Genomic DNA, 27,936 nt, shown 5'->3' with positions numbered 1-27,936 from the left:
CGGACATAAAAGTAGCAGTTGGTCACTTTTAAGTGGATGTGTAATAACTGAATGACACTGTATGTGGTTATTTGAACACACTCCCACCATGCATTTCACTTACACTAAGAAAAACAGGTGCTATCCAGAACCTAAAAGAGTTCTTAAGCTGTCCCCATAGGATAACCATTTGATTAACCCTTTTTGGTTCCAGATATAACCCTTTTGGTTCCAGGTAGAACCCCTTTGGGTTCTATGTAGACCCCTTCTACAAAGGGTTCTGCCTGGAACCCAAAACAGTTCTTCCTGGAACCAAAAATGGTTTTCCTATGGGGACATCCAAAGAACCCTTTGGAACCCTTTTTTCTAACAGTGTCCTGTATGTTCCCAACAGGTCTACTCCAAGTCCTCATCTTCCTCTCTCTTTTTCATCCTTCCTCTATCCCTCCTTGTGTCCTTTTTCGCTCTCGATATTCGTTCACATGGACTTCTACCTCTATTCTTTCCTTTTCTCATCCTCTCCTCCTGTCTTCCTTTCTCTATCATAATTTGTATATTATTTTCTGACTATTCTCCCTCCTCTCCTTATGTGTCAACGTCTGTTTTCAACAGAGACTTGGAATGTTCTCTTCCTGATGGATCTGTCCATTGGTTTTGCACTGATGTTCTGCCTTGTTCAACTCTTCCTTATTTCCTCCCTGGTCTTGCTGTCCTACTGCTCTAATGGATTGTTGGACTGGCTCAAACTGCACCCACCAACTCTCATTTCCTGGTTGCCGATAGTGATCATTTGGCTGCTTGAGGTCAAATGGGGGTCAAAAGTCAAGGTTGAAATCCAATCAGGTCAAGAGGTAAACACTGTCCATCCTGTCGAATGGGTTGTGTATTGAATGGCACCTTTTTCATGTTATAGTGCACTTCTTTTGAATCAAAGCCTAGGTGAAAATCAGAAATAGTGTGTCATTTGAGATGTGTTCCTATGAGCAACATACAAATTGTCTGATAAGATAAAAAATACTTTAGACAAAGACCTTAATTAATGCCAGACAAATCCAGACCTCTTTGTAGCATCCAACGGAACACTTCCAAATCCATAGCTAGGTACTGTATACTGTAGGTCATATACAGTGGCTATGGCTCTGGTTAATGCCCTTCATTCATGGTGACCTGGAAGTAGATGATTCATTGGCATGAGCCTTCCATTCTCACATTTACAGCAGGACTCCAACTCCCCTCCCAGAATGCGCTCTGGCTCAGTCAGCCCCTGCTGACTGAAACCCTTCCTCCCCCCTGGATGCTGTGACCTGCTCTGAACTCACTTTCTTCTCCAACTTCCCCATTTCCTGTTTGTCTACCTTAAAGCCGGCGGCCATGTTGTATCTCACACAGAGTCGAACGACATTACTGTTTCAGCGCGTGGAGCCGCCCTCCCCCATCCAGGACGGGCCTCTCAGCCTCCCTCCTACCCATCCGGCAGACCCCGTCAACAGCCTGTGAGTAGACCCCCCCCCAACTCTCTCTCTGGGTCTCTCTCTCTGTCCTCTCCCTCTCTCTCTGTTTTCTCTCTCCCTCTTTCTCTGCAGCCAGAGGGAGGATGGGTAGTGGCTCCACAGGTGGAGTGTCATCCATGAGAAGGAGGAGCAGGACGACACGCTGGGCGGACACGCCTCACGTGTAGAGGACCACTGTGTGTATGTGCGTGTGTAGTGTGTTCAGAAAGGCTGGTGTATGGGTTTGTGGGGATGAGTGCATTCAGTTAGCCTCATACAAGCGCTGAATGCATGGGTCTGATGAAGGTGATGTATATGGGGCCTGGTTTGTGTGTATGCATGTGTGTGTCCGTGTTTGTCTATTCGTGTGTATATATGTCCCTGGTCTGACTGTGTGTGTGTGTTGTAGACTGGTGGAGGGAGGTGGTGTGTGTGTGTGTGTGTGTGTGTGTGTGTGTGTGTGTGTGTGTGTGTGTGTGTGTGTGTGTGTGTGTGTGTGTGTGTGTGTGTGTGTGTGTGTGTGTGTGTGTGTGTGTGTGTGTGTGTGCGAGGGGCCTGTCTGACTGTCTGTGTGTTGTAGACCGGTGGAGGGGGGGGTTCCAGAGAGCCAGTCGTGGGTGACAGTGCGGGCTCAGGAGATGTCCCAGAGAGTAGGCAGCTGGAGTCCTGAGGGACAGCACTCTGAGGATGGCCTGGACAGCAGGCATAACTCGCAGGTAACGCATTTACACAGGTGCGCGCACGCACACACACACACACACACACACACACATACACACACACCAGCATCCAGAGAAATCCCTGGACAACAGACATAACTCATAAGTGTATATACACGCACATGCATACGCACAAATACAGATCAATACAGTACGTGCATGTAACATGTACAGTATGTCATTGCACACAAGAACACACTAATAAATGGTTCCCAGTAAACATGAAATAGTGATTTTCTTTCATGCTATTCATGTTTCATGTTGTCAGAACATCCACATATTTTCATTGGACTGGTTCATATAGAGCTAGTTTCCTGGTGCTCTTTCCTTACAGGATATTTAGGGTCATCATTGTTGAATCAACTCATACACAGAGTCACCGCTGGCTCTGTTTTATTCCAGCCTATTGTCCCTACAGCTCCTCTCCCCTATAGGCACTTAGACAGATCTGAAAGGTGTATAGGTGTAAGCAATACAGCACATTCATCTAATGGCTTTGAGTCATTACTAATCCTTTCAGATCGACATGAAGGGCCCAGGAGTTAGAGTTAGTTATTGGGAAAATGTGAACATGATGGTTTCCCTATAACCTGCCCTGATTGGCTATGCCTGCTTAAACCCTCCCACCATTCACATCCCATATCCATCTATCCCCCTCAGCCCCCAGGCCCACAACCTCCAAGCCCTCATCCCCAGGCCCTCAGCCCCCAAACCCTCATCCCCCCTAAATAACATAATATTATCAAAATCAAAATCCGTCTGTTTGTTTTTTTGTATTGGCTGCGTCTCAATCCATCTAATACGCCTATGTCGGCCTTCTGCATTTGTGGTGGAAAGTGGCAGAACTACAGCACTGTTTGTCAGACCAGGAGACATCCCGAAAATCGTTCTTCTCACGAAAACGTCTGTAGCGTGCAAACGATGGTGTTCTCCGTTTTGCTTTACGACACCCACAAGTGTCACTGGACTCGTCTGAAGGGAATCGAAAGGAATCGAAATATGGAAGTATGCGATATATATACAAAAGTATGTGAACACCTCTTCAAATTAGTGGATTTGGATATTTCAGCCAAACCCGTTGCTGACAGGTGTATAAAATCAAGCACACAGCCATGCAATCTCCATAGACAAACATTGGCAGTAGAATGGCCTTACTGAAGAGCTCAGTGACTTTCAACGTGGCACCGCCATAGGATGCCACCTTTCGAACAAGTCAGTTCGTCAAATTTCTTCCCTGCTAGAGCTGCTCTGGTCAACTGTAAGTGCTGTTATTGTGAAGTGGCAATGTCAAGGAGCAACAATGGCTCAGCCGCAAAGTAGTAGGCCACACAAGCTCACAGAACGGGACCGCCGAGTGCTGAAGCGTGTAGCGCGTAAAACTAGTCTGTCCTCGGTTGCAACGAGTTCCAAACGGCTTCTGGAAGCAACGTCAGCAAAAGAACTGTTAATTTTTTTATTATTAACATTTTTACATTTTTTAATTTGTTTTTGGGTGTAGATCAGCTTTAATATTCCAGATAGATTGTAGCTTCCATCAATGTACAGTGAGGGAAAAAAGTATTTGAGCCCCTGCTGTTTTTGTACGTTTGCCCACTGACAAAGAAATGATCATTCTATAATTTTAATGGTAGGTTTATTTGAACAGCGAGATACAGAATAACAACTAAAAATTCCAGAAAAACGCATGTCAAAAATGTTATAAATTGATTTGCATTTTAATGAGGGATAAGTATTTGACCCCCTCTCAATCAGAAATATTTCTGGCTCCCAGGTGTCTTTTATACAGGTAACCAGCTGAAATTAGGAGCACACTCTTAAAGGGAGTGCTCTAATCTCAGCTTGTTACCTGTATAAAAGACACCTGTCCACAGAAGCAATCAATCAATCAGATTCCAAACTCTCCACCATGGCCAAGACCAAAGAGCTCTCCAAGGATGTCAGGGACAAGATTGTAGACCTACACAAGGCTGGAATGGGCTACAAGACCATCGCCAAGCAGCTTGGTGAGAAGGTGACAACAGTTGGTGCGATTATTCGCAAATGGAAGAAACACAAAAGAACTGTCAATCTCCCTTGGCCTGGGGCTCCATGCAAGATCTCACCTCATGGAGTTGCAATGATCATGAGAACGGTGAGGAATCAGTACAGAACTACACGGGAGGATCTTGTCAATGATCTCAAGGCAGCTGGGACCATAGTCACCAATAACACACTACGCCATGAAGGACTGAAATCCGGCAGTGCCCGCAAGGTCCCCCTGCTCAAGAAAGCACATATACATGCCCATCTGAAGTTTGCCAATGAATATCTGAATGATTCAGAGGACAACTGGGTGAAAGTGTTGTGGTCAGATAAGACCAAAATGGAGCTCTTTGGCATCAACTCAACTCGCCGTGTTTGGAGGAGGAGGAATGCTGCCTATGACCCCAAGAACACCATCCCCACCGTCAAACATGGAGGTGGAAACATTATGCTTTTGGGGTGGTTTTCTGCTAAGGGGACAGGACAACTTCACCGCATCAAAGGGACGATGGACGGGGACATGTACCGTCAAATCTTGGGTGAGAACCTTCTTCCCTCAGCCAGGGCATTGAAAATGGGTCGTGGATGGGTATTCCAGCATGACAATGACCCAAAACACACGGCCAAGGCAACAAAGGAGTGGCTCAAGAAGAAGCACATTAAGGTCCTGGATTGTCCTAGCCAGACTCCAGACCTTAATCCCATAGAAAATCTGTGGAGGGAGCTGAAGGTTCGAGTTGCCAAACGTCAGCCTTGAAACCTTAATGACTTGGAGAAGATCTGCAAAGAGGAGTGGGACAAAATCCCTCCTGAGATGTGTGCAAACCTGGTAGCCAACTACAAGACACGTCTGACCTCTGTGATTGCCAACAAGGGTTTTGCCACCAAGTACTAAGTCATGTTTTGCAGAGGGGTCAAAGATTTATTTCCCTCATTAAAATGCAAATCAATTTATAACATTTTTGACATGCGTTTTTCAGGATATTTTTGTTGTTATTCTGTCTGTCACTGTTCAAATAAACCTACCATTACAATTCTAGACTGATCATTTCTTTGTCAGTGGGCAAACGTACAAAATCAGCAGGGGATCAAATACTTTTTTCCCTCACTGTAATTGTATGCATCAGTTCCAATCCCCCATATGTTTTTGGGTAAATATATACACTGCTCAAAAAAATAAAGGGAACACTTAAACAACACAATGTAACTCCAAGTCAATCACACTTCTGTGAAATCAAACTGTCCACTTAGGAAGCAACACTGATTGACAATACATTTCACATGCTGTTGTGCAAATGGAATAGACAACAGGTGGAAATTATAGGCAATTAGCAAGACAACCCCAATAAAGGAGTGGTTCGGCAGGTGGTGACCACAGACCACTTCTCAGTTCTTATGCTTCCTGGCTGATGTTTTGGTCACTTTTGAATGCTGGTGGTGCTTTCATTCTAGTGGTAGCATGAGACGGAGTCTACAACCCACACAAGTGGCTCAGGTAGTGCAGCTCATCCAGGATGGCACATCAATGCGAGCTGTGGCAAGAAGGTTTGCTGTGTCTGTCAGCGTAGTGTCCAGAGCATGGAGGCGCTAACAGGAGACAGGCCAGTACATCAGGAGACGTGGAGGAGGCCGTAGGAGGGCAACAACCCAGCAGCAGGACCGCTACCTCCGCCTTTGTGCAAGGAGGAGCAGGAGGAGCACTGCCAGAGCCCTGCAAAATGACCTCCAGCAGGCCACACATGTGCATGTGTCTGCTCAAACGGTCAGAAACAGACTCCATGAGGGTGGTATGAGGGCCCGACGTCCACAGGTGGGGGTTGTGCTTACAGTCCAACACCGTGCAGGAAGTTTGGCATTTGCCAGAGAACACCAAGATTGGCAAATTCGCCACTGGCGCCCTGTGCTCTTCACAGATGAAGCAGGTTCACACTGAGCACATGTCTCCAGACTCTGTCACGTCTGTCACGCCATGGAGAACGTTCTGCTGCCTGCAACATCCTCCAGCATGACCGGTTTGGTGGTGGGTCAGTCATGGTGTGGGGTGGCATTTCTTTGAGGGGCCGCACAGCCCTCCATGTGCTCGCCAGAGGTAGCCTGACTGCCATTAGGTACCGAGATGAGATCCTCTGACCCCTTGTGAGACCATATGCTGGTGCGGTTGGCCCTGGGTTCCTCCTAATGCAAGACAATGCTAGACCTCATGTGGCTGGAGTGTGTCAGCAGTTCCTGCAAGAGGAAGGCATTGATGCTATGGACTGGCCCGCCCGTTCCCCAGACCTGAATCCAATTGAGCACATCTGGGACATCATGTCTCGCTCCATCCACCAACGCCACGTTGCACCACAGACTGTCCAGGAGTTGGCAGATGCTTTAGTCCAGGTCTGGGAGGAGATCCCTTAGGAGACCATCCGCCACCTCATCAGGAGCATGCCCAGGCGTTGTAGGGAGGTCATACAGGAACGTGGAGGCCACACACACTACTGAGCCTCATTTTGACTTGTTTTAAGGACATTACATCAAAGTTGGATCAGCCTGTAGTGTGGTTTTCCACTTTAATTTTGAGTGTGACTCCAAATCCAGACCTCCATGGGTTGATAAATTGGATTTCCATTGATTATTTTTGTGATTTTGTTGTCAGCACATTCAACTATGTAAAGAAAAAATTATTTAATACGATTATTTCATTCATTCAGATCTAGGATGTGTTATTTTAGTGTTCCCTTTATTTTTTTGAGCAGTATATATATATATATATATATATATATGTAACGATTGGCGTCGGGTGATGAGGAAGCGGACCAAAACGCAGCTGGGAGCGAACACATGTTTATTCAACACCATGGAATTAAACATGTACACAAAATTCAAGAAAAATACCGATACGTTACTTGCTCAAACAAAGAGACAACAACCCACAAACATCGTGGGGGGAAAGGAACTTAAATGTGATTCCCAATCAGACATAACTAGCGACAGCTGTCTGATTGGAAATCACCCCCGAGCCCAACATAGAAATAAACCACAAAGAAAGGCTGTAACAAAACATAGAAAATAAACCATAGAAATACCACACCCTGACCAAAATAGCAGAGTTCCCCTGGTCAGGGCGTGACAGTACCCCCCCTCCAACGGTGCGTACTCCCGGCGCACCAACCTAAAGTCTATTAGGGGGAACCCGGGTGGGCGCCTCACCCTCGGTGGAGGCTCTGGCCCCGGGCGTGTTTCTCCCCCTGCCTCCACCCTAGCCCTACCCCTCTGGCCCGGACTGGACCACGGTGGAGCGGCATGCTCAGGCTCCGGAGCGGAGCCGCCGACCGGAACAGGACTGGTCACCGGTGGACCGGACACAGGCCGGGCCGGACTGTGGACACGCGCCGTGGGCTTGGTGCGGGGAACAGGGACGGGCCGGACAGGACCGGGGACACGCACCACCAACCTGGTGCGGGGAGCAGGGACGGGCCGGACTGGCCTGGGGACACGCACCACCAACCTGGTGCGGGGAGCAGGGACGGGCCGGACTGGACTGGGGACACGCACCACCGGCTTGGTGCGGGGAGCCGGGATGGGCCGGACAGGACTGTGGACACGCACCACTAACCTGGTGCGGGGAGCAGGAATGGGCCGGACAGGACTGGGGACACGCACCACTAACCTGGTGCGGGGAGCAGGGACGGGCCGGACTGGACTGGGGACACGCACCACTGGCTTGGTGCGGGGAGCAGGGACGGGCCGGACTGGACTGGGGACACGCACCACTGGCTTGGTGCGGGGAGCAGGGATGGGCCGGACAGGACTGTGGACATGCACCACTAACCTGGTGCGGGGAGCAGGGACGGGCCGGACTGGACTGGGGACGTCTGGCAGCTCGGGACAGTCTGGGCAGTCTGGCCACTCCGGCAGTTCAGCGCAGTCTGGCCACTCCGGCAGTTCAGCGCAGTCTGGCCACTCCGGCGACTGTTGACTGGCGGGCAGCTCCGACGACTGTTGACTGGCGGGCAGCTCCGACGACTGTTGACTGGCGGGCAGCTCCGACGACTGTTGACTGGCGGGCAGCTCCGACGATTGTTGACTGGCGGGCAGCTCTGACGACTGTCGACAGGCGGACAGCTCTGACGACTGTTGACTGGCGAGGCTGGGTTCACGCACTTGAAGCCTGGTGCGTGGTGCTGGTACCGGATATATAGGACCATGGAGGCTTACTGGTGGTCTCGAGCTTAACCCTGGCATCACCCTTTCTGGCTGTATGCCTACTACCCCCTGGTAACTGCGGGGCGCTGGTATAGCGCGTACTGGCCTAAAAACACTTGGCCTCGCCATAACACCCATTACCCCGAAGCGTAAGCCCTGTCCATTAACTGGCCTCCCAGAAACAGTCCGGGGATTTGGCCTGGGGCTCCAAACTTGCCCCGCAAAACTCCCCTTGTGCCCCCCCAAAAAAAATTATTGGGGAGGCCTCTCGAGTTTCCTCAACTCCTCGTTCCTCTGCTGCTTGGTCCTGGTTTGGTGGGTTGTTCTGTAACGATTGGCGTCGGGTGATGAGGAAGCGGACCAAAACACAGCTGGGAGCGAACACATGTTTATTCAACACCATGGAATTAAACATGTACACAAAATTCAAGAAAAATACCGATACGTTACTTGCTCAAACAAAGAGACAACAACCCACAAACATCGTGGGGGGAAAGGAACTTAAATGTGATTCCCAATCAGACATAACTAGCGACAGCTGTCTGATTGGAAATCACCCCCGAGCCCAACATAGAAATAAACCACAAAGAAAGGCTATAACAAAACATAGAAAATAAACCATAGAAATACCACACCCTGACCAAAATAGCAGAGTTCCCCTGGTCAGGGCGTGACAATATATATATATATATATATAAAGGTTCGGTTTGGACACACCTACTCATTCAAGGGTTTGTCTTTATTTTTTACTAGACATCAAAACTATGAAATAGCACATATGGAATCATGTAGTATCCAGAAAAGTGTTAAACCTATCAAAATACATTTTAGATTATTCAAAGTAGCCACCACATGCCTTGATGACAGCTTTGCACACTCTTGGCATTCTCTCAACCAGCTTCATGAGGTAGTCACCTGGAATGCTTTTCCAGCAGTCTTGAAGGAGTTCCCACATATGCTGAGCACTTGTTGGCTGCTTTTCTTTCACTCTGCGGTCCAACCCATCCCAAACCATCTCAATTGGGTTGAGGTCGGGTGATTGTGGAGGCCAGGTCATCTGATGAATCAATCTATCACTCTTATTCTTGGTCAAATAGCCCTTACACAGCCTGGAGGTGTGTTTTGGGACATTGTCATGTTGAAAAACAAATGATAGTCCCACTAAGCACAAACCAGATGGGATAGCATATCACTGCAGAATGCTGTGGTAGTCATGCTGGTTAAGTGTGTCTTGAATTCTAAATAAATCGCAGACAGTGTCACCAGCAAAGCAACCCCAAAACATCACACCTCCTCCTCCATGCTTCACGGAGGGAACTACACATGCAAAGATAATCTGTTCACCTACTCTGTGTCTCACAAAGACCAACAATCTCCAATTTGGACTCATCAGACCAAAGGACAGATTTCCACCGTTCTAATGTCCATTGTCGTGTTTCTTGGCCCAAGCAAGTCTCTACTTCTTATTGGTGTCCTTTAGTAGTGGTTTCTTTGCAGCAATTCGACCCTGAAGGCCTGATTCACGCAGTCTCCACTGAACAGTTGATGTTGAGATGTGTGTCTTACTTAAACTCTGTGAAGCATTTATTTGGGTTGCAATTTCTGAGAATGGTAACTCTAATGAAATTATCCTCTGCAGCAGAGATAACTCTGGGTCTTCCTTTCCTGTGGCGGTCCTCATGAGAGCCAGTTTCATCATAGCGCTTGATGGTTTTTGCGACTGCACTTGAAGAAACCTTCGAAGTTCTTGACATTTTCTGAATTGACTGACCTTCATGTCCTAAAGTAATGATGGACTGTCATTTCTCTTTGCTTATTAGAGCTGTTCTTTCCATAATATGGACTTGGTCTTTTACCAAATAGGGCTATCTTCTTTATACCATCCCAACACAACTGATTGGCTCAAAGGCAAGAAAGGAAATAACTTCCACAAATTTACTTTTAACAAGGCACACCTGTTAACCTTATATGAAATGGATTCCAGGTGGCTACCTCATGAAGCTGGTTGAGAGGATGCCAAAAGTGTGCAACGCTGTCGTCAAGGCAAAGGGTGGCTACTTTAAAGTATCTCAAATATAAAATATATTTTGATTTGTTTTACACATTTTTGGGTTACTACATGATTCCATATGTGTTATTTCATAGTTTTTATGTCTTCACTATTATTCTACAATGTAGAACATAGTAAAAAAAATAATAATTGGAATGAGTAGGTGTGTCCGAACTTTGTACTGGTACTATATATATTTGTTTATATATACCTAAATCAAATAGCTAAATGATCCATGGTATGACCATCTTAAAACAATTCCATGTGTTAGCATAGACTTTTAGAGGTTACATTTCAACTTCAATGGGGTAGGGATGTCCCAAGGATACCGGATAGCACGGACCAAGCCCTCAGCCCCCAAACCTTCAGCCCCCAAGCCCTCTATTCCCAAGCCCCCTGCACCGAAGCCACTTGTACTGAAGCCCTCTGTACCGAAGCCACCTGCACCGAAGCCCCCTACGCAGAAGCCCCCTGCACAGAAGCCCTCTGCACCGAAGCCCCCTGCACCGAAGCCCCCTGTACCGAAGCCACCTGCACAGAAGCCCCATGCACCGAAGCCCCCTGTACCGAAGCCCCCTGTACCGAAGCCCCCTGCACCGAAGCCCCCTGCACCAAGCCCCCTGCACCAAAGCCCCCTGCACCGAAGCCCCCTGCACCAAGCCCCCTGCCTCAGCCTCAGCAGTTCCCGCTCTTGATCCAAGTCCAGGTCCAAGTCCTAGCTCCTAGACCACAGCCCTAGCCCCTCGCCCTAGATCTAAACCTAGCCTTAAACCTTCCCCCGTCCCCCGTCCCCATTTCCCAGGCCCAAACCCCAGTCCCTCCCACACTACACTACATGCTACTGTACACCACAGGAAGCTGCTGAGGGGAAGATGGCTCATAACAATAGCTGGAATGGAGCAAATGGAATGTCATCAAACACATGGAAACCATGTATTTGATACTATTCCATTCACTCCAATCCAACCATTATAATGAGCCCGTCCTCCCCAATTAAGGTCCCAACAACCTCCTGTGCTGTACACACTACACTCACCCACACTCACATGGGATAAAGGATGACAAACAGACCATTGTCTCCGGTCATATTCCTTCATCACAGTCACGCCTGCTCTCACTCTATTTTGCAGACGGTAGAGATGAGAGAGATGGGGCGTGATGGTTACTCGGATACCGAGCACTTTCTGCCAATGGAAGGCCACGGAAGGGCCGCTTCCATGCCACGCCTTCCAGGCGACAACCAAGTGAGCACCCCTCATTTCCTCTCCTCCCTCCCTCTCTCGCTCCCTCTGTCTTTCCATCTCCTTGACTCAATCTCCACGATAAACTACATGGCTAGAGACACACAAAGACTAGAGACAGACTATTTATAATCCAACACAGTGCATAACAAAATACTATAAAACATTGCTGAAAATAGACACGTGATATTTTCAAGCATATTTTTTTATAAATGCATGGTATTTGACGTGATATCATGCATTTTGACGGTAGCTCCCCTTTCTATGCTGTTGAAATATCGCCCATAGGATGTTTGCCAGACAGACTTACAGGTAAGTCTTACAGATTACCATACCAAATACCCCAACACCCCACTCTTCCCCTCCTCTTCTCCTCCTCTCCACTCATCCCCTACTGCATGGAGGTGTGTTACTGTGGTTGTCCCTTCTCATCCAGTACCAAGTCATCTCTGCTATATTGTCACACACACTCTTTGTTTAAAGTAGTCCATCGTATCCGATGATGACTTTTCCACTACTGCTTGTGGGTTCACTGATGACTGTGTAATCTGATGCGGGATGCACACTGTTGCCACAGACAGAGCACACAAAGGCCTGTCCTGTTGAGGCCGGTGAAGTCATGGTCTCTGTTCACTCCTTTTTTCCTCGGTCTACTGCACTCCTTGAGGGCAGAGGTCACGCCAGGTGGAACGGTCCGCAGCAACAGTCTGGAGGGAGGCAGAGTCCACACTTCTTTAGTGATGTCTTCAGTTGGTCCTTTAGCCACTTTTTCTGCCCACCTGAAGAGCAACGGCCCAGTTGTAGCTGTCCATACAGCATATTTCGCGGCAGGCGATCCTCTAGCATCCAGATGGCATGGCCGAGCCATCTAAGCTGGTGGTGTGTGATGGACGCTCCAATACTCATGCAGTTGGTTTTTTGTAGGATCTCTGAGTGCGGAACACGGTCCTGCCAGGTCACTTTCAAAGTGCGTTGAAGGCATTCTATGTGAAAGGACTCCAGTTGTTTTACATGTCGGCTGTAGACTGTACGTGTTTCACATCCATAAAGGAGTGTAGATACACACACTGCCTGGTAGACTGGAACTTTGGTGTGGAGGTGCAGGTTGCTGTTGTTGAAAACCCTCTTCCTTAGCCGTCCAACAGATGACAAGGTCTGTTTGACCCGATTCTGGATATCCTGGTCGAGGGGATGCTTCCAAGATATAAAAAAATGTGATACAATGGCAAGTGAGGAGTCTGAGATGGAGAATGCAGGTGTTTCAGGCGGAGGATCAGATGACCACTGACATAGGACCTCTGTTTTTGGGACGTTAACAGACAGCCCCATTAGGCTGTATGCTCTCACAGCTGCTCTGACTGTGGCTTGTAGAGCTTCTGGGGTATGTGCCACAAGAGTGCAATCATCTGCATACTGAAGCTCATGTACTTGTTAAGATTTGAGCTTTATGGCAGCTTGGAGTTTCCTAATGTTGAAGAAGTTCCCATCCAAGTCCAGGGTCGCCCCACTCTCTGTTTCCATGTCCTTGTGCAGGACTGCTGTGACACACAGGAGGAAGACATTGAATAGGACCGGCGCAAGCATACAACCTTGCCTCACACCAGTACCAACTCTAAAAGGGTTCAGACTCCTGACGGCTAATTCTTACTCTGGCCACCATCCCCTCATGGATCTGATGCAGGACGTTCACACATTTCCCAGTGCAGCCATACTGCAGGAGGACCTTCCAAAGGAGTTCACGGTGTACTGTGTCAAAGGCTTTGGAGAGATCCAGAAAGGCCATGAACAGGTCTTGTCTGTTCGCTGCAATTTTCCTGATGTTGGTGTGCACTGAAGATCATGTCTACCATGCTTCTGTTCTTTCTGAAGCCGCACTGGGACTCCGATAGCAGATCTTCAGTGATGGTGTAGATGATTCTGTGGTGGATGACCTTTGCCAGGACTTTGACAGCAACTGGAAGGAATGATATACCCCTGCTGTTGCCGCAGATGGATTTGCCCCCTTGTTTTTTGTATATATGTTTGCATCCCTCCATTGATCGGGGATGTGCTCTTGTCTCCATATCTCAGAGATGAGCAGGCAAACTGCTCTGGTACAGAAATAGCCCCCCAGTTTTAGGATCTCAGCAGGGATGGAGTCAGGTCCAGGAGTTTAGTTATTCTTCAGTGACCTGACGGTGGTGCAGACCTCAGAAAAGGTGGGTGGGAGATCAAGGCTCTGGATGGTGGGCAGTGTTCGGAGCTCCTCCAGGACTGAGTAGTCAACTGGGCTCGCCTGGTTTAAGAGGGCTTCATCTCTGGACTATCGTAGTTTGGTCCTTTATGGGAGTGGACCCATCTGCACTTCTTAGGGGACAGAGAAAGCAACTTCTTGAGCCATAGGTTGTCTTCGAGGCATCATACAACTTATGCATGTTTTATCTGTCCCAACAAGATTTAATTTCTTGTGCTTTGGAGATCCACTACTCATTTTGTCGTAGAGTTCTCTGTGCCTCCTTCCACTGCTACACGCACGCACACACACACACACACACACACACACACACATCCCCCCCCCACACACACACCAGCACTCGTACATTCTTCTGCCCTCATAACGATCACTGCTGTTAAGCCCCAGATCTTCTTTCTTTATTTCTCTTTCTCTCTCCAGCTAAAGTTCTTATCTTCTATCTAAATCAATCTTTATTTCTCTTTCTCTCTCCAGCTAAAGTTCTTATCTTCTATCTAAATCAATCTTTATTTCTCTTTCTCTCTCCAGCTAAAGTTCTTATCTTCTATCTAAATCAATCTTTATTTCTCTTTCTCTCTCCAGCTAAAGTTCTTATCTTCTATCTAAATCAATCTTTATTTCTCTTTCTCTCTCCAGCTAAAGTTCTTATCTTCTATCTAAATCAATCTTTATTTCTCTTTCTCTCTCCAGCTAAAGTTCTTATCTTCTATCTAAATCATTATTTCTTTCCCTCTTCTCTAATGGTTTTGCTACAAAGGTGACTTGAAATGTGGGGTTTTGTTTCAACCTGGTTTGAATTTGAAATCATGCCCAACTGCCAATGATCTAGTGTCATTTTGGGGTCAATATTTCTTTGAGAAGATATTGTTCAAGTGGTCTAGTAGTGTACTGTCATACTCAAACTAAAAAAGATATAGTAAATAGAATATCTTATCATAAGGTGAATGCACCAATTTGTAAGTCGCTCTGGATAAGAGCGTCTGCTAAGTGACGTAAATGTAAATGTAAATCTTGAAACAACAACTGTCACCAGGTTGAAACAGTGTTTTTGCTCTGATATGAGTAAGTGAGCTGCTGCTATGTGTGGATGTGTGACTATGTCCTGATGTCCTGACAGAGTGTGTATTTGTCGGTGTGTGTGTGTGTGTGTGTGTGTGTTGTCCAGTCTTCTTTCGTTCTCTTGTGTGTCGTAAGTTGTGCCTTTTCACTGTACTGTTGTTTTTGCCGTAGTAGCATGGTGTGTTATGGTGTTGATGGGTGTTGTTGCTATGGTGACTGTGGTGTAGATGGTAGTGTTGTTGCCATGGTGACCCTGTCTATAACACTGTCTCTGGCCCTCCAGTGTCTGTGCGCTACTGTGGTAAGTGTTGTTTCTCCCCTCACCGCTGCTTTTGTGTCTAACCGGGTTCTCTCTCTCTCTCCTCTCCTCTCCTCCCTCTCACCTCCCTTTCTTTTCGGGTTATCCTCACCCATATTTATCCCCCTCTCCATTTCTCCCTCGCTCTCTGCCCACGCCTCCCCGTTATCCGATTTTCACCCCCTCCCCTTACCTTCTTCACCTCTCCCTTGACTATTTATTTGCGTATCCGTCCCTCTCTCCTTCCCTGTCCCTCTGTCCTCTTCTGTGTGTCTGTGTGTGCTCTACCTGTGCTGTATCCGTGGCTGTGGTGTGTGTGTGCATGTGTGTGTCTTCTCTGTGCTCACACAGCTGCGAAGGAAAGGGAGGCAGCGTGGAAATAACCTCAGTGTATGTACCCTGTCTCCCCCATCTCTCCCCCATCTCTCCCCCTTTCTTTCTTTCTTTCTCTCTTTCTTTCTTTCTTTCTCTCACTCACTGATTCACTCACTCAAGAAAACCCTTATTCTCTTTCTCTGTCTGTCTCCATCTGCCTCTCTCTCCTCATGACATCTCCTAACATGGTTGTGAATTTCTAAGTCAGTTAAACACATAGTTCTTAGCTGATTCAACTGGATTTCATAAGTTCAGACAATTTGATTAATTATAGCCATCTGAACTTTTTTTGTCAACACAACTGTTATGTTGCTTCAGTTGATTTGACTTCATGGTTGTGGATTTCTAAGTTGAGTACACACATAGCGCTTAGCTGATTCAACTTGATTTCATAAGTTTAAAAAAATTGCAACTCAACAAAGGTTGCTGACTTGGCTATATAAAATTAGTCATTTTGACTGAATCGCAATATGTTTTTGTACAGTGTGTCTCCCTCTCTCCCCCACCTCTCTCTTTCTCTCTGTCCTCTCTCTGAGTTTATCCATTTATGTGTATCTTATGTGTCTTTCCTCTCATTTCTCTCTTTTCTCAAACAATAGCTGGTACTCTTCCCCTCCTATTTGTCTTTGACTACCCTGTTTGTTGACACATAAGACTGACTGATTGCAGGGTAGGAGCTTCAAGCTCTGATTCTTCCACTAACCAATTTCAATTCAGTTCGAATCAAATGTGTTTTATGGCATGATTACTCTAACGCTAAAACCCAAATTGACCCCTATCCTCTAATGTAGATCTTATCTAAAAAGATTGGTTACTGTATGTACACTGAGTATACCAAAAATTAGGAACACCCAATGGCGATTTTAGCATGTCAATTTTGGTGGGAGAATGTTTGTTTATTTTATTCATGCCAGCAAAGCCACCACACAACACAACACTAAACAATACATTCATTGCACTATAATGGTGACAAACGGTGCCCAAAAGCTGTTAGGGCCTACGTAAAGCTGTTCCAACAGCAGAGTTTTCTTTTCAGCACCATGGAGGGAATCCTTACCACCGCTACACCTGGCTATCAGGAGAGCCTTGTCTGGCAGCGAAACAGTTCATTCAGCCTCATTTACTGCCTTTTAAAAAACATAACTGACATAGCTGACTTGCTTAAATAAATGTGGTTTCTACTGGTAATTGAGAGGTACAAACTATGGCATAAGGGAACGAGGAGAGGCAATCAGTAATTTTGATTACAACATTAATGAGCGAGCTAAGACGGACGTAGCCAATATAACTATTTGTTCAGCGACAGAAATGTACAGTTACAGAATTCAGAACAAGGGCCGTTCTTATCGTATTGTCCCTGTACACAAAGTCAGAACCTTAGGAAAAATAAAGGGGGCATATAAGCCTAGTTAAATAAAATAATAAACAAATAATAAGCAGACAATTATGATGAAATTTCTCTAAAACAGGCTATAGGCTACATGTGCACCACCAAGTCAGAACAATAGGCTAAGTTATGAGAGGGAAAAGGACCAAATTGTGAGGCACATGGGCTACTAACAGCTTACTACACAACATACACTTAGTATTACTTTATTAGCTACAGTATACATATCTCCCTGGCATATTACATCATTTATGCAGCAGCATACAACACATTTTTGAACTCACCGTTCTGCTGCGCTCACTTGAACAGGAAGGTGGCTCGGCGGTCCTTCTTGTGGACACATTTTGTCATGAAACATTGTCATCAAAGTCTGGCATTCTCTGGATTTATGGTGCTTTCAAGACAACTGGGATTCGGCAAAAACAAGGCAGAATCATGACGTCAGTGATCTTCAGGTCTGAGCTCTAGAAAGAGGCCCGAGTTCCCGACTTGGAATTCCGAGTTGGACGACCGTTCAAAACGTATTTTCCCAGTCAGAACTCCTTTTTTTTCCAGAGTTCCCAGTTGTCTGGAACTCACTGAAATCTGAAATTTCGGGGTTCCGAGTTTCCAGGTGTTTTGAACGCAGCAGAAATCATGTTGGATTGACAACATGGCCAATGTATTCAACCCTTTCTGGCCCATGGTGTTGTGTGTGAATGTTTATCCTTTTAAGCTTGGAAAAGAGACCCTTAAACCCAGACTTGGCCCACACACCCTTTCCACCAAATAGCAGGCAGTGGAAGCAAAATAGTATTTAGCCACTGATTCCTTCCAAACTGCTCATTCTTGAATTTGCGATTTCCAACTTGTTGTGTAATGTTTATGGCCGAATTATCTATAATTTCTCTTCATATGACAAGGATTGAAAAGGATTTGCCTCTAGACTGTCGATGTGATTCATGATGATGACTGCTTGTCTAACTTGCTAGCTAAGATTTTGAAAGTATGACGTTGACATGATCAGTCCAATCAACGCTACGGTAGATATAACGTGATTTGACGTCATTTTATCTGTGGCCAATGACCTTGAGCCTTCTTGGATGGGCACTTCTATTGTAAATTTATGGCAGCACCCAAGGCAGCTTGAACTTTCTAGCTCTTCCTGTAGATTTTACGGTGACGTAGTGTCCCCATGAGTGACAGAACACTGAGCCAATCACGGCGCAACTGGAGAAGATTGCCAACCCCTATGCTCTGTATTTTCCGCTGGCTGCCCCACCCCCACAGAAAGCACTGAGCTAGGCTGAAACACCTGCTGTGTTTTGGAGTTACCTTACTCAAGAAAGCAAAAAAGAGACCATGTTTGTATGCGGCTTTATTAAATCAATAAAATATATTTTTTACACTGTTTGCAAACTGATATGTGACATGTATTAATGCCAAAAGAACATGCAGAACAGCCTCCAGTCTCATTGTCCTCAGATCGACCACTTACCAAATGCGCTAATGTTTTTCAGCCATGGCCTGCAAAGCCACCATTCATCGTTCTGGCGCCTTCTGAGAGCCTATGGGAGCGTTAGAAAATGTCACGTTATGCCAGAGATCCCCTGTTTTGGTTAGAGATGATCAAGAAGACCAAGAAATAGTCAGAGAGAGCGCTTCCTGTTTGGAATCTTCTCAGGTTTTGGCCTGCCAAATGAGTTCTGTTATACTCACAGACACCATTCAAACAGTTTTAGAAACTTTAGGGTGTTTTCTATCCAAATCAAACAATTATATGCATATTCTAGTTACTGGGCAGGAGTAGTAACCAGATTAAATCGGGTACGTTTTTATCCGGCCGTGCAAATACTGCCCCCTATCCCCAATTAATAAGTGACATCAAAAAGGGATCCTAGCTTTCACCTGGTCAGTCTATGTCATGGAAAGAACAGGTGTTCTTAATGTTTTGGATACTCGGCGTCTTCTCAAAATATAAGCAATATGGCAATAGATCCACCCTGCCCTCTGATAAGCCAGATGGATTTTTGCCATATTACTTACATCTTGCCTGGTGAATGTGATTATGCGAGGTCAGGATGTTGGAACAAGGCTAATTTACTTACCTCTCTAGTCCTTGTGCCAAGTGCCAAGCGGGTGGGGTCAAGGTGTTGATTTGGGATTGGCAAACTCTGCACCCTCTCTCTGTCTCTCTCTCTTCCTGCTGCTGCTGCTCTGTGTTGGGTGTACCATGTGTGTTGCGTGTACCATGCCTGTGTGCTTGTCTGTGCTGATGTCATCAATGTGCTGCTGTATTGGTGTTGGTTTTCCATGCATGCCAGGAATATGTGTGCCTTTGTTGGAGTGATTTTGTGCGTGCGTGCGTGCATGCATGTGTGTGTTTGCGTGTATGTGTATGCTTGGTGAGTGTGTTTGTTGTGTGTGCTTGGTGTGTGTGTGTCCATGTGTGTTTGTGTGTGTGAGGGTATCCTAGCTACACACTGTCTGCTGGTTTCAGTCCATTATCATCTATTCTGGTTTCAACCTGGAATACCAGGGGAGTTAACTCTACAGCCAAATGATCCCTTCGTTCAATAAAGAATCGGAAACCAGCAGACACTGGCGGACTAGTACTGAGCAGGCCTGGTATATACAGTATGCACTATGCAGGTGTGTACCAGTAGCATTATAGGCACTGTCCTGGTGTCCAGCAGCCCTAGGAGGTCAGAGCGGCTCCCCGTGCCCCAGAAAGAGAGCTCCTGAGTGGGGCTGAGGACTCGGGACAGCTCCTATGTGCACGCTGGCAGAGGGGGCTGGCAGAGCCTTGTGCGCAGCCTGGATTGTGTTATGATTTTGGGGGAGGGATTGGTTGGGGATGGGGTGGGTTAGTCTTTTGGGGGGATTAGGAGATACTGACCTATCTTTCCAGATGAAGTCATGGATGCATGTCAGGCATGGCCTATTGCCTCCCTCTCATCTCCCTTTCTTCTTATTTTACTGTTGTTTGTCTTCTTCTTCTCTCTTTTTTTTCTCTCGATCTCTCTCTTTTTTCTCTCTTTTTCTCTCTCTCTCTCTCTCTCTCTCTCTCGGTCTCTCTTTCTCTCTTTGTCTCTTTTTTTTCTCTCTCTCTCTCTCTCTCTCTCGATCTCTCTGTCTCTTTCTCTCTTTGTCTCTTTTTTTTCTCTCTCTCTCTCGCTCTCTTTCTCTCTCTCTCGGTCTCTCTCTCTCTCTCTCTCTGCCTGAGGCAGCATGATGTATATATGATACTAATACAGGCATGTGTGTGGAACAGTATGGGGGGGGGTTGTCATGGGTTACCTGGTGCCCACCTCTACAAGGTTATACTGTATATGGTAGGAATGTAGAAACACACACATGTAAAAGTCAGGTAAACAACTATACAGTATATACATACACACACACACACACACACACACACACACACACACACACACACACACACACACAAGAAAGTCTACATCCCTCCGTTTCCCCATTATGTATATAGAAAGCAGACACGAGGAAAGTAAACCCGAGAAGCCTGCTGTGTGACTACTCTTTTCCTCTCTGTCTCGCTCTCTCTCTTTCTCCATCCCACTCTCTCAGACTATAACAGATAATAGTCCTATGAAGCGCTCGGCCTCCTCCCTTGGTCACAGTCGATCTGGGAGGGGCCAGAGGGAAAGGGGAGGGGCCGATGATTATGCAATGGAGTATGTCATCCCCGAGGAGGGCGGAGCACCGAGGCACAGCCACCGACGCCGCGACCGAAGCCACCGGGCCTCTGAGCGGTCACTGTGTCGATATACAGACGCAGATACAGGTCAGAGACAGAATGAGTGTGCATGCGTTGGTCAGGAACGGTTCAGAATGTGTGTGAGTCAGAGAGTGTGTGAGGAGAACGTGCTTCGTTCCCTGAGTTGCTACTGTGTCAAAGTGTGTTTGATGTTGTCATGTTGTCATGGTTACAAAGACACTAGAGATACCATGATGACAACAATAACTGGCCTCCATTCCGGCAGGACTGGGCACAGACTTGAGCACCACCACTCAGTCAGGTGAGCTGCCACCCAAAGAGAAGGACCGTGACCGCGACAGAGACCGCGGTCGGCAGAAAGACCGCAAACACCACCACCATCACCACCACCATCACAGCGGCTCTGTGGACAAGGAGCGCTACACACCAGACCGCGCCGACCGGGGGGGAGAGCACGGTGGCCACAGACAGCCCCGAGGAGACAGAGACCACGACCGGGATAGGGAGCACGACCGTCGCTGGTCACGGTCACCCAGCGAGGGCAGAGAGTGCATGACACACAGACAGGTGGGCTTCTATGATGTGTACCAACATTGAACCACCTTCCTAACTGTTTTAGCCTCAGGTTCTTCTTTTAGTTCTGCCTTGAGTGTCTCCCCCATCTCCTTGGCCTAAATATCTTTAGGCGGCTGACTGTCTCTTGTGTTTCCCTTTTTGACACTTTCATACATTGTCTATTCATTAACTATTGTTGTTTATAGGATTCAGCAGTTTAGACACACACACAGAGGTGATTGGTTAACAACCTAGATTCAGATAAGAGACAGACTGAACAAGGCAACAACACTGAAAGAGTGCATTGTGGGTACCTTCACAATCACCATTTTGAGGCCTACTGTGTCAGATCTGATCTCTTCTTTTCTTTTCTCCTGTTGTTTTTGTGTCCTCGCTTTATTCTTCATGACTCATCGCTTCTCTCTGTTTTCTACGGTGTATGCTGACTCCCATCATTTTCTATATATCTCTTCTCTTTCTTTCTTTCTTTTTTATGTCTTTCTTTTCCCGGCATCCTTCCTTCCCCTCACACTCTCCTTATTGCTCTCTTCTTCTTCTTCTCCTTCTTCTTCTTCTCGTTGCTGTTGTTGTTCTTGTTGTTATTGTCTGTTGTTCTCTCTCTCCCTCCCTTTATTTATCTCTCCTTGTCTTTATCTCTTTATCTCTTTTTCTCTCTCCCTTTCTTTCCCCTCTCTCCCTCCCTCTCTCCCTCTTCCTCCCTTTCTCTCTTCCTCCTGCTCTCTCTTCCTCCCTCTCTCTGTTCGTGTCGTCGTTAATTTTATGGTTCTTTTTTTATTTGCCTTCAATGTTCGTGTAGGGCAGTAGTTCGGTGAGCGAAAGTCCCGCTCCCTCTACCTCGGGGACCAGTACCCCGAGACGAGGCCGTCGGCAACTCCCTCAGACCCCGGCAACGCCCCGCCCACACGTCACCTACTCTCCTGTCGTCCGTAAAGCCATGGCCACACCTCCCGGAGCCCAGCCCCTGGGGCGCAATCCCGCCCCCGCCCCTCGCCGCTTTTCCCCTGAGCCCCCCCAGGGACCTCCCCCGCCCCACCATGGCTCACCCAACCAAGCCTGCCACCCCCCTCCCCGCTGGGGGGATGGGGGAGGAGGAGGAGGAGGAGGAGGAGGAGAGAGTGGGTCGCTGGAGGGCGACGGCTGCTTCTACAACCAGGACTACCAGGATTACGACCGTGAGCACCACAAACCGCCTCCCTATGAGCAGAGCCCCACACAGGGCAACCCTCACAAGCCTCACCCCCTCAACCACCCTACTCTCCCCCTGCAAAACCATCCCCCAACCCCACAGCAGCAGCACCCTATCAACCCGCACCCAAACAACCCACACCCCAACAACCCCCACTCCCGCACCTCGCCCAGGACTTCCCGCCACGCGCCCCCACCCAACACCACCCCCACCCCCCAAGGGCAGCAGCCTCCTCTCCCTCGACGCCTCCCCAACGGGTACCGCGCCTCCTCCCCCTCCTCGCAACACCACCACGGCCCCACCCACCCCGGGCCCCACAAGGTCCCCCCTCCCCAGCCTAGAGGGCCCCGCACGAAAGGCCTGCACGAACCCTACAACAACACGGATGACAACAGGTGCTAGCCTCTGTGGGACTATGGAGGGATGGATGGAGGGCTCAACCACACTGTCTGAGTTATTAGTCCCTACCTCCCAGCCCAGGAAAACACACAGCCAGAGCACTGACCGCCATGAGACAGGGGAAACCAAGGCATGATTCTTTCTTTCCTTCTTTCCGTTTGTTTTTCTTTTCATTTCTTCTGCTGCTTAGTGTTTCCCGGGGATGGAGGGAGTGAGGAAGGGGTAGTTAGAATAGAGGGATGAGGAGGAGGACCACTGAAGGATGAGTGGAAATTAGTGAACAGTACAAACCAATTCCTCCTCCAAAAACTATGGAACCCAGCTCATCGGATGCAAGGAGACAAAAACTCTAAATGTAGTTTTTCAAAATGGATGATACGGGGGACGGATGCTTTTCTCAACGTATCATGATGCTACGCCTCTGGAAACAATATTAAAAACCGCCACAATGACCAAGACGTCATCACGTAATCAACGCAAAAAACTATGACATTGCAGAGAACTAAGTGGAGTTGCGTTAGTTGCAAAAACCAACCACCGACCCCGATGTTGGGGAGATATTGATGAGTTTTATCATCTGTGTTTACTGTTAATAATGACATCAGTGATGATGAGCCTTCCACCTGAGTGTGGTGGGGGGAGTGGGGGAAACAGGTGGTGGGGGGGACACACACCCTAACTCTGAAGGAGAGAGGGGGTTATGTAGGAGGAATCTATCCATTCCAACCCCCCAACCCCCAAAAAAGATTCCGCCCCAACCGAGTAGAGAAGAAACATAAAAAAAAGTGGATGGTGAACAAAAAAAAGAAACTTAAAAACAAACATTTTCTTCAGTATTTCTTCTTCTACTCCTGCGGCTGCTACTTTTTCCTCTTCCTCTTCTTCTTCTTCTTCTTCGAAACATTGAAGCTTGATTCTTCCGTTGCATCCGCTCAGCTTCGTTGGTACTTGCAGAGTTTTAAAACCTGGGGAATCCTGCATGATTGATACAAAAAAAATGATATCAAAGAGAAACTACTGTAATGTGGGGGAAACTATTCCTTGGTCCTTTCTATATTAGTCTGTGGGGTTCTCTCTTTTTCTGTAATCCCTTTGTTTCTCTCTCTTCTCCCTGAGGCGTCCCTCTCTCTCTCTCTTCCTGTGCTGGAGGTATAATCAGGATAGTTAGGATGGATGGAGAGATGGGGCGATGAGGAAGAGAAGAACAAGGTCCAAGCCTTTTTTATGCGGACGGACAGGATGATCTATTTCCCACTTTGTTCTTATTCAAATGCTCTGTGCCAAATTATAACTGTTGATGTGGCTGAGATTGCACAATAATTTTCAAGGAAGTAGATATTTTGTTACAAGGCCTACTTTTATTTCATGGAAGGAAAGAAGGCAGGAAAGTATGAAAACGCAGACCCCAGATATTATAGGTTCATATTAAAAGGGAGTTGAAACTGGGGGAGGAAGTTACAAGCACGCTCCATGGGCCTTATTGGCTCTTCATCTGCTGACGCATAGCCTCATTCAAACCAGAGAAATGTCTCTAGTCTTCCAGGGTTTGTGTTTGAAAGAGCGATGAAAAGAGAGAGAGAAAGAAAGGCCGATGAAAGGAGGGAACCTCTTCATATTTCGTTTATTTGTTATTAATAGTGATAATGATTCTATAGATACTGATAACAATACTATTGATGATTATGATAATGACAATGATGATAATAATAACGATGATGATAATGGTGATGATGATGATGACGATGTTCATGCTTGTGAGAGAGTTATTTTTGTTTTGTATTTGTTTGTTACTTTCGAGTCGGTTGTGCTCAGCGTGTCACCATCTTTGTTTAGTGAGACGTTCTGTCTAGTTGGTGGTCCACTGGTCCGGCTGGTGGGCGGAGCTTTGTCGGAGAGGTGCATTGTGGGAACAGGAGTAATCATAGTAATGACTCTGATACAGTGTAATACGGTGGGGAAGGGGAAAGGAACTTAAGAAAGAACTTTCAAAAAAGAACAATGTCAAAAGTCATACAGGAAATCATGTATCTGACATGTATACTTGTTCATCGGACAGTTGTTTACATATATTAATCATTTGGGTAAATATAGGGCAGCTAAATGGTCGCTCTTGCTTAGGTAACAGGGTCTACAGACTAAAGTAGACCAGATAAAGCAGTAATGAGACAGAGCTCCACTACCAGTTTGGCCCTCTAGGTGGCACTGTATGCAATACATTGCATCCCTGTCCTATTGTATCATTGTATCACCCCTTCTATTTTGACTGTCTGATTCCAATGCTTTCGTATCTGTCTTTAAACTGGGAGCATAAGGTTTAAGTGTTGTCTGTCACTGGTGGATCAACTCCTTTGTGTTCAGGACATGTAACACAGCCAATCACAAATGCACAGGACATGTATCACAGCCAATGAAAATGCATGGGAGAAACAATGACTGGGTCTTTTCTGCCAAACCTCTGTGTCCTGTGTCACCCTATTCTCTTTTTGTGTGTCTTTGTGCGCCTCAAACTAACCTCCATCCTAATACCCACCACTGTCCCGTACAGTGTCTCTCTCACAGTTGCCGGACGTTGAGGATTGCCATAGTGAACCATTCATTTATTAGAATTCTGTCATTATTATTCTTATTATTACACCCCATGTCAAAACCATTAGCGTCAGGTAACAGTGTTTGTTCACTGCTGCCATAGATATAGCGCAGTTAGATCTGCACATATCTGGATTCTGATGTACTGTAACGACATATCCCATGATTCTATGTACCACACTTTGACCAGAAAGTGCACAGGCACATTGCCTTTACAGTATTCATCTAACGTAGGAATGTCATAGATGTGTATAAGTCACAACACTGATAAGATAGGAATACACAGATACACTCTCAGTATGTAGCTCCTGGCTGTAGCAAGTATGCGTGTACGTGCGTATGGCGTGTGTGCGTTTGCGTGTGTGTCTGTGTATGAATGCGTTATTTTATAGCAAGAATGTGTGTGTACATTCAATGTCTGTGTGTACATCAATAGCTAGCTGTTTTTGTTGGATATTTCATTTCATTTGTTTATTTGCTTTGAATATTTTGTGAAAGCACAGTGATGACATTTGAGTTGGTGAGCGTTTGTTTGTGTGTGTGTGAGTTAGCCTGTGTTTGTGAGCGAGTGTCAGAACGTTTGTGTGGCTGTGTGCAAGATGAAATATGATGTCAATCACCCTCCAATTGAAACTATGAGAGGCCCTAACATTCACTGTCAATCATTGTGGCCGATACTGACCAACCATCCACTAGCAACATATTCTAAATAACCCCACCGTTACTTCAAAAAGCAATGTATGAGCTGCTATGGAAAACATAGAAATAAAAGCATTTTAAGTACCAAAAAAATACCAAAAAAAGGGAAAATATCTACTTCCAGAACTGCATGTGCTATGTGCATGCCACACCGTGGGTGAACAGTCATTTTCAGGAATCAAAAAAAGAAGAATATGAATTCAGATTAAAAAATATATGAATATAGATAGATGTTTTTACTAAGCAACATGTTTTCTTTTTTCCTTCTATTTTTGAGAACAAAAAAGGTTTAAAAAATCTATACAAAAAACGTCAAAAGAGCGACATGATGACTTTGGTGAGAATCAAAGTTGGTTTGTTTATTTATGTTGCCAGCTGTTAACTGTAAACATGGAGGTGAGACACTACACAACCATGTTCAGGACACTACAAAAAAAGAGAACTCCTGTTTTAAAGAAGAGAATCAAATAAAAAGAGATGGGGATATCCCTGCCTACTTTTGGGTGGGGCCAGGAGCCAGGAGCCAGCCAAATCTGATGATGTAACCCTTAAAACTGTGGCTGTGGGATCTTTTATCTCTCACTCACTCCCTCTCTATTTCTCTCTCACTCTTATCTCTCACACTCTCAACCTATCTCACCGCTATTTCTACCAGTGCATTTTGTAATTCCAGACACAATTCTTCCTAATGAATAAAAACCAGAGAGAATGCACACTGTTGGTCTGGAGAGACTTCCGTTTCATTTTTTGTGTGTGTTTTCAAGTGTATGCTTGAATGTGTGCGTATGTTTGAGTGAAAGAGTGTATTATAGTGAGAATGAGAGTGTGTTTGCGTTGGGGTTATAGATTTGGAGAAGTAGAGACGTTTGATGTGTGTAACGGAGTGTGTTGTTATGTGTAAGGTAGTGTGTAAACGCGCATTTAGGAGTGTAAATATTGTGTCTGTTATCTCCCGTCTGTTTCTAGTGTTCCCCCTGCCTGCCCTGTCCCACTGGGTACAGACATCAATTCAACCTCTATTCCAACGTCATTTCATTGAAATGACATGGAAACAAAGTTGATTCAACCATTGTGTGCCCACTGGGTGTGTTCTGGTCTGTTTCTATTGTTCCTCCAGCCTTCCCTGTGTGTTCTGGTCTGTTTCTATTGTTCCTCCAGCCTTCCCTGTGTGTTCTGGTCTGTTTCTATTGTTCCTCCAGCCTTCCCTGTGTGTTCTGGTCTGTTTCTATTGTTCCTCCAGCCTTCCCTGTGTGTTCTGGTCTGTTTCTATTGTTCCTCCAGCCTTCCCTGTGTGTTCTGGTCTGTTTCTATTGTTCCTCCAGCCTTCCCTGTGTGTTCTGGTCTGTTTCTATTGTTGCTCCAGTCTTCCCTATGTGTTCTGGACTGTTTCTATTGTTCCTCCAGTCTTCCCTGTGTGTTCTGGTCTGTTTCTATTGTTCCTCCAGCCTTCCCTGTGTGTTCTGGTCTGTTTCTATTGTTCCTCCAGTCTTCCCTGTGTGTTCTGGTCTGTTTCTATTGTTCCTCCAGCCTTCCCTGTGTGTTCTGGTCAGTTTCTAGTGTTCCCCTGCCTACCCTATATATTCTAGTCTGTTTCTAGTGTCCCCCCTGCCTACCCTGTGTGTTCTAGTCTGTTTCTAGTGTCCCCCCTGCCTGCCATGTGTTTTCTAGTCTGTTTCTAGTGTCCCCCCTGCCTGCCATGTGTGTTCTAGTCTGTTTCTAGTGTCCCCCCTG

The 27,936-nt window shown here is 46.5% G+C and overlaps 1 protein-coding gene across 1 annotated transcript in view; it reads left to right on the top strand.

The window, feature by feature from the left end:
• The window catches only part of LOC115170706 (voltage-dependent P/Q-type calcium channel subunit alpha-1A), a 185,431-nt gene extending 158,768 nt beyond the window's left edge, over positions 1 to 26,663 (top strand). Inside the window, exons 45-50 of the mRNA XM_029726941.1 lie at positions 2,060 to 2,185; positions 11,579 to 11,692; positions 15,631 to 15,669; positions 20,609 to 20,825; positions 21,025 to 21,326; positions 22,132 to 26,663. Coding sequence (XP_029582801.1) covers positions 2,060 to 2,185; positions 11,579 to 11,692; positions 15,631 to 15,669; positions 20,609 to 20,825; positions 21,025 to 21,326; positions 22,132 to 22,923 — 1,590 coding nt within the window. The 3' untranslated portion in view covers positions 22,924 to 26,663. The remainder of the gene's footprint in view (positions 1 to 2,059; positions 2,186 to 11,578; positions 11,693 to 15,630; positions 15,670 to 20,608; positions 20,826 to 21,024; positions 21,327 to 22,131) is intronic.
• The last annotated feature ends 1,273 nt before the right edge of the window (positions 26,664 to 27,936 follow it).

This window comes from Salmo trutta, chromosome 32 (assembly GCF_901001165.1).
Source record: "Salmo trutta chromosome 32, fSalTru1.1, whole genome shotgun sequence".
Taxonomy (NCBI): domain Eukaryota; kingdom Metazoa; phylum Chordata; class Actinopteri; order Salmoniformes; family Salmonidae; genus Salmo; species Salmo trutta.
Note: the sequence above shows the minus strand (reverse complement) of the source record. Positions and strands in the feature narration are given on the sequence as shown.